The sequence below is a fragment of the Vulpes vulpes genome, chromosome 12 (genome assembly GCF_048418805.1).
Source record: "Vulpes vulpes isolate BD-2025 chromosome 12, VulVul3, whole genome shotgun sequence".
Taxonomy (NCBI): Eukaryota; Metazoa; Chordata; class Mammalia; order Carnivora; family Canidae; genus Vulpes; species Vulpes vulpes.
In genome coordinates, this window is record NC_132791.1 from 158,854,463 (window position 1) to 158,868,471 (window position 14,009).

Genomic DNA, 14,009 nt, shown 5'->3' on the forward strand with positions numbered 1-14,009 from the left:
TGCACCTCAAAAGACATGCACAAGAATGAGCATAGCCACATTATTCAGAAGATTCCAGACGTGGAATCTGGATCTGACCCAGAGGCCTAACAAGAGTACGGCAGGGGCATAACTGTTGCATGTTCTCAGAGTGGATTATACAGCAGTCAGGAGTGAAAGCTTGCACGATGCCCAGCGAGATGGGGTATAATGACGGTGAGATGTAGTCTCACCTACAAAACATAGAACAAGAGAAGCCTTGTGCAAGTGAGCAAACTGTCTGGTTCTGATGTTGTGTCTTGTGGTGGGAGAAATCAGGGTGGTGGCTGCTTCAGGGGAGGGCAGGGGGAGAGCCACGAGGAGGGGTGTCCATTGTGGCTCAGGTGCTGATCTGAGTACGGGCTGTGTGCACATGCTCACGCGGAGGCAAGTCTAAGCACTGTAAAAGCATTATGCACCAGACGCCCCAAAGCCTGGCTTCCGGGCCATTCCCGAGGCTGCTCCTGCACCATCTCTGTGGTTTGGCACCCGCAGGCCATCGGAGTTCTCTTTCTTCACTTTACATGTTTAACACATCTACAGATCCTGCTGGCTCTACCTTCCAAATAGATCCAGAGGCTACCCCTCTCTCGATGTCTGCTAACACTTGTCCTCACCTGCCACCATTTCCTGCCTGGGCCATGCTCCAGCCTGGACCTCAGTGTGAGTCAAGTCTATGCCCCAAGCCCCTCCCCGCAGCATCAAGGCCAGTGCCCTGGAGTTCGGCCCCGCCCCCCTTCACCTCCTGGGCCTCATCTGCCCTCCAGCTGCCTTGCAGCTCCTGCCTCAGGACCTTGGCCTCTGCTGCCCCTCTGTTTGGGCTGCTTGCCCCAGACGGCCCTTCCTCCAAGACTTCTCCTGCACCTCAGCTTCGCGGTGGGCCACTCCTGGCTGCCATGGTCCTGCCCTCTCCCAGCTTTCTGACGCATTTCGCAGGTCCTGCTCTTTCTCACTCCTGGCCTGTATGGCAGCACAGACGCAAGGTGGGAGGTGGCTGCTTGGGTCACAGATGCAGCCAGTGCCAGGGCAGGACCTGGCCCCTAACATGCCTGCTGCAGGATGGGTCAGTTGTTGGGCTGTGTCGAGGTGGGGGCCACAGTGTGCCACCACTGGGAGCCAGTGCCAAGAAAGAGGGCAGGATCCAGGGACCATAGAGCCTCCTGGAATACTGAGTGCTGTGCACCCTGGGCAAGAGTCTCCCTGAGTTTTCCTGTTTTGTTCTATGGCTCTGGACACTTGCATTTTCTGGTCAGGAGTTAGGAGCTTTAGCTTCTATCCCTACCCCTCCCCTTCACCTTCTGACTTTGGCTCTGTCCTTGCCTACCTGCTCTGCCTTTTGATTTGGACCTTGGTTGTAAGGCTGGTGGTGGCTAGACCGCATTTCTGCCCCTCATGCAGGGAGGCTCTTGGAGGAGTCAGATACTTGAGAAGTCAGCTCGCTGAGTTTGGGGGTAGAGGGTGCTCACCCTCCATTCTTTGATGCTAGGAGGGTCCTCTCTTTGGTCCAGGCTACCCCTCTTCTGCCCCCAGACCCTGAGCATAAGTCCTGGCCAGCAGGGAGGGAGGGCCTGAGGGTCTGGTGGTGTGGAGTAGCCTTGAGTCTGGGGTGGGCAGATCCGGGGGGCACACTTGGGGACAGAGTGCCCTGGGGGGATCTCTCTGGCTCTGGGTAATCAGCAACCCCTCCTGGATAGTTTCCTGCTCAGAACAGTGGGGTCATTGCTGCAGCCATCTCACAGATGGGGTCCAGCTGGCAGCTGCTGCCCCAGTGTGAGTGTGTGCTTGTATGCTTGTGCAGGTGCACGCCTGGGTATACCCCTGAGGCTTGACAGAGGCAGGGCCATGTGGGGGGTGAGGACTTACCTTCAGGCTAAACTTGCTCTGGAGTTCCTTCAGGCCCATCCTATGATATAGGGCAGTGACATCGTGCCTCTCCTCCTGGGGGGCCGTGGCCTGCACAGGGGAGAGGGCAGGTGGTCATACTGGGTAAGGGGCAGCCGGGGCCCAGGGTCCCTGCCCCCACACTTGGGCCATGGCCTCACGTTTGCCAGCTGCGTCTCCAGCTCCAGCACCTGCACCATGTCCTCCCGCACCAGGTAGCTGTTCTCTGGGAGGTTCATGTCTGCCCGCAGCATCATGGCCACCGACATCATGAACTGCAGGTAGGCTTCCCGCACCTGCACCAAAGGAGGCAGAACAGAGTCTGGAGGCCTCGGCCACCTTGGCCCTATGGAGCTATCTGTGGGGTGGGGGTGGGTGTATGACATGAAGCAGCCCACCAGGATGCTCAGTCTCAGCTAGCAGGTGATGGCAGGGCCCAGGGAGCCCCGGGATGGGGCCCTCCAGACTGTCCGTACCCTCCCAGGCTGGGGCCTCAGCTGCCGCTCACACTCCTGGACAAGCCTGCATGGGAGCCAGAGCTCTGGGCAGAGCAGGCTTGCTTCCTCCAACCGTCCCTGTGTGTTTGGCTATAGGTGAAGCCATGCCCGACAGCTCAGAGCTGCACTCCCCGCTCCATTGCTTCCAGGCGCTTAACCCCGTGCACCTGGGCTCCTGCAGGACCAGAGGCCTATTCTGCTGTCTGTGTGGTCTTGGATAAAGTGCTGGGCGCACATAGGTGTGTGTAAAGGTCCAGGGCTGGTCTGGGGCTGTCGGGTGCGCTGCCCCGGTCAGGCTTGCTTCAGCCTGAGGCTCAGGAAGTGGGTCTCAACGATGTACCCCCCTCCTGGACTTGCTTTCCCCATGCCCCATCCTGGGAGGGGCTCCCTCATGGCAGGCAGGAGCCACGGGGCCACCTCCTCCAGCATTAGGCGGGCAGACACCTGGGGCTGGGCTGGCCTGTAGTTGCCTGGTCTGGTCCATTGCTGCCCGGCATGAGACTGTCCAGATGCTGCATCCCTGCCGCTGCCTGGTTTGGTTTTCTCAGTTCCACTACCCCCCCCGGGACTCCTTCCATCAGCCACACTGACTCCTGTCTGGACCCATTCTTCACAGCCTAGCTCATAGCCTGCCTCCACCAGGAGGCCCACTGTACTGCTTCCTCACAGTGGGTCATTTCACAGCTTCCACCTGTCACAGACTGCTCCACAGCCCTTCCTCCTACTTGGCTTGCCCCTGCTTGGCTCCTTGTCTCTCTCCTCCCTTGGTGCAGGAGCAGTATGGTTAAGGGAGCAATCTCTGGGCTCAGGTGGTCTGTGCTTGGATCTTAGCAGACCCTACGTGGCAGCCCTGCACTGCAGGGCGGGGATGCAGGGTATGGCCCTCGGGACTACAGGCAGAGCTGAGCCTGACCCTGCATGTGGCGCGGGGTATCTGGGGACAGTCCCTTTCGTGATGTCAAAGGCCACGCTAAGCTTGTCAGCAGTCTCGGAGCCCCCTGTCCATGCTCTCAGAGGCTAGCTGTGGGCCACAAGGGTCAAGGGGTTGCCAGGGGAAAGGATCACAGCGGGGGCGGCGGGGCCCACAAGCGACAAGTGAGAAAGGCAGGGCTGAGGGGCAGGCAGGAAAGCATTGGGGCCGGGGGCCAGCCTGACTCACCTTCTGGTTGCTGCCCTCGTTGAAATAGTACTCTCTGGATGGCATGCCCAAGGTGGGCTGGTCTATCTGGAGACACAGAGGATGTGAACCCCGGGCAAGGAGCCGAGGCCCCACAGCCTGGCTGAGGAGGACAGCAGCTCTCTCCATTCCCCGTAAACTGTGCCCAGTGGAAACACGGGATCCTCTGGGAAGGGGGACGCACCACTGCGTGTAGGCCCTGGCTCCCCCACCCAGCCCTGCTCTGTGACAGGCGGAGGGCTGCGGGGGCTCACCCGAGGGGGTGCTGGGCTACTGCACAGCCTCATGGCACCCTTGCCCTCCCAGAAAGATGTGGCCTAGCCGTGGCCAGTGGCAGCTTTCTGAGGCCAGTCTTCCTGCCCTGGTGCCAAAGGCCCAGCCAGATGGTCCTGAGGAAGTGGCTTGGCCCACAGGCCAGCTCCCCTGACCTGACCCGTTTCATCGGGTGGCAGGTGTCTGTGAGCAGGTCACAGGAGCAGGGCCCTGGGAACACCCCTAGAGCTCCCCCAACCCCCAACCCCAGCCCTGGCTGGCCCTCCACTGCCCTGCGAGCACCCCCAGCGGGGCACGAGGGACCCAGCCTAACTCGGACCCCGGTGCCCCTCGTACGTAGATGATATGCCGGCTAGAATTCTGGTCATCATTCCAGATGAAGAGGTCAATGAGGACACGCCTGTTGAACTGTGTGTTCATCAAGGCCAGCTGCTGCTCCAGCTCCCACTTGGGGCCTGGGGAGTCAGTGCCTCGGGCTGGAGAGCAACCAGGCCCTCGTCTGAGAGTCCATCCCAGTCTCCAGAACCCAGAATGCGAGGGGCATCGGGGCCCCCGCCTGGCTCATGGTGGCAAGCATGCTTGGGGGTCCCTGGGAACAGTCCACCTGGGGCACCTGGCAGCCTCTCCCCCACTTGGGGGGTCTGGAAGGGTTACCCTCTGTAGCAGTGGGACATCCAGCCACGGGAGCCCACTGGCAGCTGGTACACGCTTGCCAGCATGAGCCTCCAAGGGCTTGGCTACAAGGAACCTCGGGGGTGTCCACCTGTCTGCAAGGTGAGGCAGCCACCAGGCCCTGGCCTTACCTACGCTCTGGTTCCACTTATCCATGGTCACTGGCCAGCCTCCCATCACGTCCAGGATGTTTAGCAGGGGCTGTGAGTCTCGTTTCTCTATCACGCCTGAGAGGAAAGGAGGGGTCACTCACCCAGATGCCCAGTGGGGGTGGCATCCACCTTCCCACGGACCTGCAGGGACACTGCAAGCCCGACCCCATCAGACGGTGCAGCTGTGACAGGGTCTGGGGTGGGTGGAAGCAGATGGGCTGGCAGGTCACAGAGTGTGGGAAGGGGCCAGCAGGCCAGACTGGGGGGCCCTGTGGCCTGGGAGTGCTCCCTGGGGTGCCCAGTGGGTGTTGTGGGCAGGGGACAGGGTAGAGGAGCTCCGGCATGGGGCTGACAGAGCCCTCTGGATGGAATGGGAACAGCTCCTCCAGGGCAGTGATGCTTCCATACTTCAGCAGGGAGTTTTGGAACTTCAGTCGAAAATAAGGTGAAGGGGGGAGGGGGGAGACAGGGGCTGCGAGGTGGGATCCTCACTGTTTTCCTCCTGCTTGGATACTGTGGCCCGTGGCTGGGGTCAGTGTGTTAATAGGAAGACAGGGAGCCAGCAGTAAGTCTGGGTCCTCAGGGGAGGCTGCACCCAGTGGTCAGGTGGGAGCACAGCCCCTCTGGCCTGATTCCTGAGTGGCATCCACTGCTTTGTGCTGTGCTGCAGAGGCTGTGGGTCCTGGAGCTGCCCTCTCCACCCCCACACCCCTCCACTCACTCTCGTTCATGCAGGAGCGGTACAGCATCTTGGCCTTCTGCACAGCCGGCCTGTCCTGGGCGGTGGCATTCTCTAGCACCCCTGCGGGCAGAGGGGAAGCTGGATGGAGGCCCGAGGCAGCTGCTGGGAGAGCCAGGTCAAAGCACCCAGCACCGCCCCCCCAACATTCAGCGAGAGGTGGTCCCTTTGCCCCGGCTGGGCACCGTGCCCACTGGACCAGGGCGGGCCCAGCAGCCCGGCCCCACTGGCCCTACTGGCCTCATGGCCACCCCTGAGCCAGGCAGGTACTTGGCCTCATCCCAGCTCCACCCCCAAGGTCACAGCTGCTCTCACCTTTGAGGATGACCTCCAGCTCGTCTCGGAGGATGTCAAAGATGCTGTATCGGGAGTTGGTCTCGGGGATCACGTGGCGCCGCAGCCAGCCTCCGCATGCGTACTGGTAGAAGTCGTCACAGGGCTCCCTGGATGGGTCCATGTTCTGGAGGATCCTGGAGGCTGCTCGTGGGGACGGGTGGAGAGGGAGGGGGGCACCCGGTTATGGGCAGCTGATGGACTATTAGATGTTCCATCACAGCTGTGTGCCCTTGGGAGTGTTAATCACCCTCTCTGAGCCTCAGGGAGGTCAGAGGCAAGGGTGCAAGTTCTAGGGCTATGACTCATTAGCCGCATGACCTGGAATCCTGTGACTGTCCTGCCCTTCACTTCCACATTTGCAAACCTGGGACGCCAGCAGTCTGGAGGCAGGCAATGACCAGGACTGCCCGACTCCCAGGAGGTGCTCAGCTGGTGGCCCTGCTCCCAGAGCCCACTCACTGTGGGGTGGAGGGCGGTTCTTATCCTCCACTCAGGGTTTGTCTGCAGTTAGAGAGGATGGCTTTGGCCCCAGCACCCCAAGTGTGCAGGGTCAGTGGGGTCTAGGGTTCCCACTGAGGACTTTCAGCCATGGTGGATGCCCCCCCACCTTCCAAGCCAGGGACCCTCCTTCGCTTCTGTCCCACTTGGCTGCGGCCTGGCAGGAAGCACCAGCATGGAGTGCCCATCCACGCCTGTCCGCACCCCCAATGTGGGCAGAAAAAAAATCTCATTTCTTAGTTTTCACTGTTGGTCCTTCATTCTTTTAGTCTGCAAATAGCAGCACATGGACTCCGATTTTATGACAAATTCGTGGGAGGATGCTCGTATGTTCATGTGACTTTTCTGTAACTGTAGGAAGGAGACCCTGTAGCGGATTACCAACCTCCTCCTCACAGGGACCTCCACCGGGGCAGGGTGGCTGCCTGGGGGGCACACCAGCTTTCCTCACCCACTGCAGAGACCCCACCTGCAGGCAGGGTTAGGGTCTGCCCACCACTCCCCATGCCACGTCTTGAAGTGGCTCCCTTTGAGGGTGGGGGGCCCTGCGCTAGAATCCCGGGAACCTTCCCTCCCTGGCAGGGCTGCAGAAGTGTGGGGAAGGGGGCTTACCCGCTATCACACAGCCAGGGGTGGTGCAGATTTCACCCATCTCCTTGGGCTCTTGGATGGCTGTAGGCAAGACATGGTGTGAGCCAGTGGTGAGGTGGAGTAGGACTGGGTGCAGCGGGGGAGTCGTCTGGGGTAGGCAGGGCCAGGCCTCAACCCCTAGCCCCGGGGGGGGGGTGTGGGAAGTCCAGCCTGGGGCCCTGAAGGCACGTCCTCCCAGGAGACCCAGGATTGGGGCCTTATGTAAGGGTGAGCCTCACACTGGCTTAACCCTGCTGTGACCTGGGAGTTTCCTTACACCCTCTGCCTCCACTGACTCCCATAGCTGCCCTGGGTCCCCAAGACTGAAGCAGGCCATTCTACTGTCCTGCCTACTGCCAGCCAGCTCTCGCCCCTGCTACCTCTTCCAGGCAGCCTGCCTGTGCTGCTCACCTCTGCACACTGTGCCCCTGACCCCAACCCTCCTACCTGGAACTAGCTGGTTGTATAAATGTGCACCTGCCTGGTCTCAGGGATAGTGCCTCCAGCCTGGAGTGTAGGGTCACTCATGCTTTTGTTCCAAAGGTGTCCCAGGGAACATCCTGCTTCTAGCAGGTGCTCATGGCTGTATCCCTGCCACTGTGCTGTCTTTCTATGGGACTCTGGGTACCTGGGGCAGGGCTCCATTCCCTAGCTTCATACCCTGGGCTGCCATGAATCACCCAGCCCACAGGGGGCCCAGTTCCAGCCCACTGCTTGGGCTTGTTTTGAGAGGGAAGGCAAAGCTACCTCGGGGTTTTCGTTTTACAATGGTCTTCTCTTCCTTTGAGAAGCAAAGCCGGCTAGGAAAGAGTGTCAGCTGCTTACCTGGGGAGAAACACAGCACTCAGCTCTCTGCCTCCAGCCCCCTCCTGGGGCACCTTGGGGCTCGCTGGGGACAACCCTGACATTTTCCTGCAGTGTCGGGGTCCAGGGCACTCTGGGGGCTGCCTACCTCCTGTAGCCAGGCCTGGTTATCAGTATCACCCAGCAGAACTTCTCTCTTGCCCACCCCACCACTCTCTGCCCTACCCCCATCTTCCAGAGCCCAGAGGATTCCTGAGAGGGACGTCCTTCCCTTCTGACCTGTCTTTGATCTAAGGGTCATGGGCCACACCCATGCAAGGTGGGCAGCTCCTGACCTCCTACCAAGGCAGGAACAATAGGCTCATTTAAGAGGAGAGGATGTCACTTTTACTTTCTGACCCATGGGCCACCTTTCCTCCATCCCTCCTCTGCACAGGATGGGGGCATTGCTTGGTCAGCATTGGGATCTTCCAGGTGGTTGTCAATTCTGCCTGGAGTGGGGGTGGGGAAGGGGTGAGGAGGAGGGATGGGAGAGAGTCACGTCCAGGCAGAGGGCTTGCCACGTCTGGCCACTTACAGACCTGGCTTGTGGCTGGTTTTCTCCACCAGGCAGGCACATGGAGACCTGGTGGGAAGGAGGGAATGGGGCCTCATGCAGGTCAGAGACTGCAGAGGGTGCAGGAGGCTCCCCAAATGTTGGGTTCTCCCTGGGCTCCTGGCAATTGGGAGTAGTGTCTATGAAACATGGTGTCTGGAGTGGGTGGGCAGAGGCATTTCTCTTCTACCTGTTGTCGCAGCTCTTTCCATCTACCATTTGTTCGTCCATCAGTCCAACAACTTTGGTTGATTATTGTAGTAAGCCAGCCCCAGTGCCAGGCACTGAAGATTCTGATATGAGCCCGACAGGGGCCCCGTCTCAGAAAGCCCCAACCCCGCGAGGAAACAGAAGAACAGTGCTGGTCGGACCCAGAAATGATGTGGGTTCATGGGTGCTAAGACATGGCTGCCCTGCGGGTGTTTGTCAAGCTCATTAATCCGGAGCCCTGGGATGAGAACTAGACCTTGGACCCCGAAGGGCCATGCCCTCAGGGACAGAGGACAGGAAGGACACCAGAGCTCTGGACATGACAAGGAGAAGGGGTTTTCGCTTCTGATCAGGATAAAGAAATTGAAGGTGACCGTGGCTCCCTCCCCAGGGAGGAGAATGAGCTGCACATCCAAGAACACGGGGGTTTGCAGAAACCTGCCTGAGCACTGCAGGCAGGAACCTATGGAGTGAAATCCCGGACAGGGAGATGCCCTCCCCAGAAAGAAGGGCCTGTGGTGGCCTTCCCCTGGGCACCAAGGCTCCAGGAGGCTAGTTCTCCACAAAAGGGCTAGAAGTGGGAGGAATGGGTGAGGGTGGAGCCCGTGAGCTGGTGCCAGGGATCCAGCTCCATGCAGTGCACCCACCCACCAGATCCTCCTCATGGGGCATCCCCAGGTCATGGGCAGGGCAGGAAAGCCGAGAGAAGTCCCCCCACAAGAAGAAGTAGGCAAACATGACACATCATTAAGAAAAACCCAAAAGAGTCCAAAGATATGGGCTTGGGTGACCTGACATCACAGTCAGCAAACAAAACATTTAGTGGTTATGAGGATTAAGTTATAAGGTCTGGTACAAAAGGCAGGAAGTGGACGTAGTTTGTGGTGAATATCACCAGAGAAGCGAAAACGTTAAGAAAGAGCAGAAGTGAAGAATTGGGTTTACAGGCTTTACTACACCCCCAACCTGCCTAAGAAAGAAGCTGCAGACCACAGCACAAAGGAAAGAGACAAAATAGAATAGAGGAAAACATCCACAAATCCCAAAACGGTGTAGCCACCCTGGAAGCCAGTTTGGGAGGTTCTTACAGAACTAAACACAGTCTTTACAATACGATCCTGCAATTCTGCTCCTGTGTTTCCCCAACTGGTTCAAAAATTTATATCCACACAAAAACCCAAATGTGAATTTTATAGCAGGTTTTTTTTTCTGTTTGTAATTCCAAAAAACTAGAAGCAACCATGATGCCCTTCAATGGAGTAATGAATAAGTAAGCTATTACGTCCATACCATGGCATTATTATTGAGCAATAAAAAGAAATAACCTATCAAGCCACAAAAAGATGAATGGATGAATCCTAAGCATATACTGCTGAGTGCAGAAGCCATCCGAAAAAGCTGCATTCAGCATGATTCCAGTTAGACGACAGTCTGAAAGAACAAAAGCAGAGATGTAGTAGACAATGATCGCCAGGCATTTGGCAGGGGCGTGGAGTAGCGGAGCTGGATGAGGAACAGAGGAGCACAGGGCAGATTCCCAGGCAGGAAGGGTGGCCAGCCTAAGTAACCTTGGCAATGAATTGTGTGTAAGACCAAGGCGGAGGAACTGTCCATCAGTGCTGTCCTGTAGCTTGGTCCCCTGGAATGCATGACCATGACTATTGGGATTGAGGGAGTACGGAGGGGCTGGCAGATGGCCGGGCTCGTCACCGCTGCGGTGGGATGTTAGACGGGCCACGGCAGCAGGCTGGAAGGATGCATGTGGTAACGGATTAGAGGCTCCTGTTTAGCCCTGATATAGACACAGAGGATTGCATACAGAAGCGCTACAGATAACGTGTACACATGTGGGTTAGCGCGCACACACGTCCTCTATCAGCCACGACCCAGGAGCAAGGATCACACCTAGTAACCCGAGTATGCTTCTAACACTGTTGCCCAAACAAAGGAACCAGGGATCCTTGGAGAAATAGTGGGGACAAAATACACAAGGTGAGCCTGAAACATCTCGAAAGGCTAGAAAGCAAAACAAAAGTGTTCCCCTTCCCTCCAAAATCCCAAAGCCACAGGGCTGGGAGTATGTCAGGGGGTGCAGAAGCCACCTGGTGGAGCTCCCAGGGGCCACCGTTGGAACAGTTTGAACAACAAAATAAGTTAGTATTGGATTATAATCTGAAGTATAAAATAAATATCCGTATATCCATGTTGACATAAATTAATCATGGAGAAAACAAATAAATGGGGGGAAATAGATAAATCCCCCATACAGAAGAATTCCAAATAGTTCATGCAGGTGCTCTGCCTCTCTGGACATGGATTCTAACTCCCCACCCCTTGGATGAGGGCTGCCCATGGTGACTACCTTTCGATGGGGACAGGATGGAAAGTGACGGGCAGAGTAACTTTATGGTGGAGAAGCCTGACCAACACCATGTGCTCAACCACGACTTGGTCAACAACAGTGGTGAGTCACTGGATGTATGTCCCCCTTACGGGCTTCCTTCCCCAAACACCTCACCCCAGTCCAACCATGAGAAAAACATCAGACAAATCCCATCTGAGGGACAGTCTACAGAATAGGGGGAGCCAGGGTCCCTCAAAACTACCAGGATCATAAAAACAAGTCTGAGAAACCATCACAGTCACGAGTAGCCCAAGGAGATCTGACAAATGACGTCATGTGGTGGTGTCCCGGTGGTGTCCCGTAGGATCCCCCGGCAGAACAGGACCAGGGGGAGGGACAGAGGAAATCTGAATAGAGTGTAGCCTTAGTTAATGGTCATGTAGCAAGGTTCGTTCACTACTTGCAACGATGTATCCTAGTGAGTCACAGGATGTTGACGGGGGTTGACGGGGAAAGATGGTGTGGCCCAAGTGGTGCACTGCACTATCTTCATAAGGCTGTTCTAAAAAAATGTTTTTTAAAGATTTTATTTATTTATTTGATGACAAAGAGAGCATGCGTGCATGAGCAGGTGTAGGGGCAGAGGGAGAGGGAGAAGTAGACTTCCCACTGAGCAGGGAGCCTGATTCAGGACTCAGTCCCAGGACTCTGAGATCTCGACCTGAACTGAAGGAAAATGCTTCACTTTCTGAGCCACCCAGGCGCCCCTAAAAAAATTTTTAAATTACTTTAAAACAACTAGAACAGAGGATCTAGGTACCATCGGAATTTATTCTTTTATTATTATAGAGGACGGAGAGAGGTAGAAATAATGTTAGCAGACTCCACGCAGCACAGAGCCCACCATGACCCTGAGATTGTGACCTGAGCCGAAATCAAGAGTCAGACACTTAACTGACTGAGCCCTCCAGGGGCCCCAATTATTAACTGGAGAACAAAACAGTGAGGCTCTTTTGACACAAAGGCTGAATAGAAATGAAGACTCCTCTAATGCTTAAACAGGACCAGCAGGAGACACAGCAAACCGACCCCAACAAAGATCTGTTCCCCCTTTGTAATTCCAGAAGGGAGTAGCTTTCCGTACTACCCAACTGAGTAGAATCCACTCTCTGGTCTTTTATATTTGTTCACATAACTTCTGTAACATGTGGATTATTTTCACAGAGTCTCTACATTAAAAAAATATTTTGAAAAAAATGTTTTTTTGACAATTTTGTCTGTAAGTTTTGCTTTTCTAAAGGTTGACCTTGATTTGAATGATTTATGTTCCTTCGCTGTGTCTATCTGTCCCGAAAAAGAAGGCTATAGAAATCTTGGCCACGTGGAAAACAACCCTCCTCCCTGGAGAGCATTGTGATCACAGGCTGGCTGTCATGCGGGTATGGGTATGAGTTCACGTGACGATGTGGCCAAGGAAACCTCAAGCTGAGACACTCATTTTAAGCAGGCCCAGGCTGGTGGCCTCCCCAGGTGCCTGATGGAAACAAACACATGTTCTCTGGAGGGAAGGTGCTTGGCCTGAGAGACACGGGGTCCCCACAGATGAAGCAGGGCGAGATGGATTCATGCTGATGAAAAGACCAGCTTCCATGAGTGTGCAAAACAGACAGCAGAACTATGATCCCCAAGGATTGGGGTTTTGGGAATTCTCTGATCCCCAAGGTGTGGCCTCAAATCTCGACTCCTTTCTGCCCCCATTCCTTCACCAGAGAACATTTTCTCCTTCCCTTGTGTGTGCATTGGCTTCGAGTCTTGTTTTGGCCAACAGAACGAGGAGCCTAGAGCCCAGGAGGCCTGCGTGTCTTCAGCTGTCCTCTTAGACTTCCGCTGGGAGAGGCATCGGCCCTGGCCCGCTTGCTGGTCCTTGTAGGGGGTGCAGTTGACACGGAGAAGAGTAGCCCTGTGAACCCGACCCCCGTCAGCTGACTTGTGCCTCGGCTGTGTGTGTGTTCCTGTAAACGAATGCTGTTCTAATCCCTGACCCCCGGGCAGTTTGTCAGGCAGCAATGCCTCACTGACACACAAAATAATCCAAGTGTGTTTGAAGAAGTAAAAGGAAACATTGAAAACAAGGTCATGAAACATTGAAAACAAGGTCATGAAACATTTAGTTTGTGAAAGAATAAACTACAAATTCCAGAAACACAAAAGAATGGAGTTGCTGAGATTAAATTTTAAAAAATATTTTATGTACTTATTTTTAATTTAAGTTCAACTTGCCAACATATAGTATAACACCCGGTGCTCATCCCGTCAAGTGCCCTCCTCAGTGCCCATCACCCAGTCAACCCATCTCCCCACCCTCCTTCCCTTCTGCAACCCTTTGTTTGTTTCCCAGAGTTAGGAGTCTCTCATGGTTTGTCTTCGTCTCTAATTTTTCTCACTCAGTTTCCCCTCCTTTCCCTTATGGTCCCTTTCACTATTTTTCTTTCTTTCTTTCTTTCTTTCTTTCTTTCTTTCTTTCTTCTTTCTTTCTTTCTTTCTTTCTTTCTTTCTTTCTTTCTTTCTTTCTTTCTTTCTTTCTTTCTTTCTTTCTTTCCTTCTTTCTTTTTTTTTAAAGATTTTATTTATTTATTTATTCATAGAGACCCAGAGAGAGAGAGAGAGAGAGAGAGAGGCAGAGACACAGGCAGAGGGAGAAGCAGGCTCCATGGAGGGAGCCCGATGTGGGACTTGATCCAGGGTCTCCAGGATCACACCCCAGGCTGCAGGCCATGCCAAACTGCTGCGCTACCAGGGCTGCCCCCTTTCTTTCTTTCTTTCTTTCTTTCTTTCTTTCTTTCTTTCTTTCTTTTTTTTTTTTTTTTAGATTTTATTCATGATAGACACAGGGAGAGAGAGGCAGAGACACAGGCAGAGGGAGAAGCAGGCTCCACACAGGGAGCCCGATGTGGGACTCGATCCCAGGTCTCCAGGATCACGCCCTGGGCCAAAGGCAGGCACCCAACCACTGAGCCATCCAGGGATCCCCCTTTTCACTATTTCTTGTATTCCACCTATTCCACCTATCAGTGAGACCAGACGATGATTGTCCTTCTCTGATTGTCTTACTTCACTCAGCATATACCCTCCAGTTCCATCCACGTTGAGGCAAATGGTAGGTATTCATCCTTTCTGATGGCT

The 14,009-nt window shown here is 55.2% G+C and overlaps 1 protein-coding gene across 7 annotated transcripts in view; it reads right to left on the reverse strand.

Annotated features, from left to right (window-relative positions):
- The window catches only part of MMEL1 (membrane metalloendopeptidase like 1), a 33,876-nt gene that overhangs the window by 8,603 nt on the left and 11,264 nt on the right, over positions 1-14,009 (reverse strand). For 3 of the 7 annotated variants that reach the window (XM_072731070.1, XM_072731068.1, XM_072731067.1), the window contains 9 exons: positions 7,621-7,698; positions 6,856-6,915; positions 5,725-5,886; positions 5,392-5,472; positions 4,650-4,745; positions 4,183-4,322; positions 3,556-3,621; positions 2,061-2,195; positions 1,882-1,971 (listed from right to left, as the gene is read on the reverse strand). In XM_072731070.1, the coding sequence (XP_072587171.1) occupies positions 1,882-1,971; positions 2,061-2,195; positions 3,556-3,621; positions 4,183-4,322; positions 4,650-4,745; positions 5,392-5,472; positions 5,725-5,886; positions 6,856-6,915; positions 7,621-7,698 (908 nt within the window). The remainder of the gene's footprint in view (positions 1-1,881; positions 1,972-2,060; positions 2,196-3,555; positions 3,622-4,182; positions 4,323-4,649; positions 4,746-5,391; positions 5,473-5,724; positions 5,887-6,855; positions 6,916-7,620; positions 7,699-14,009) is intronic. The other 4 variants (XM_072731072.1, XM_072731069.1, XM_072731071.1 and 1 more) reach the window with 3 other exon arrangements.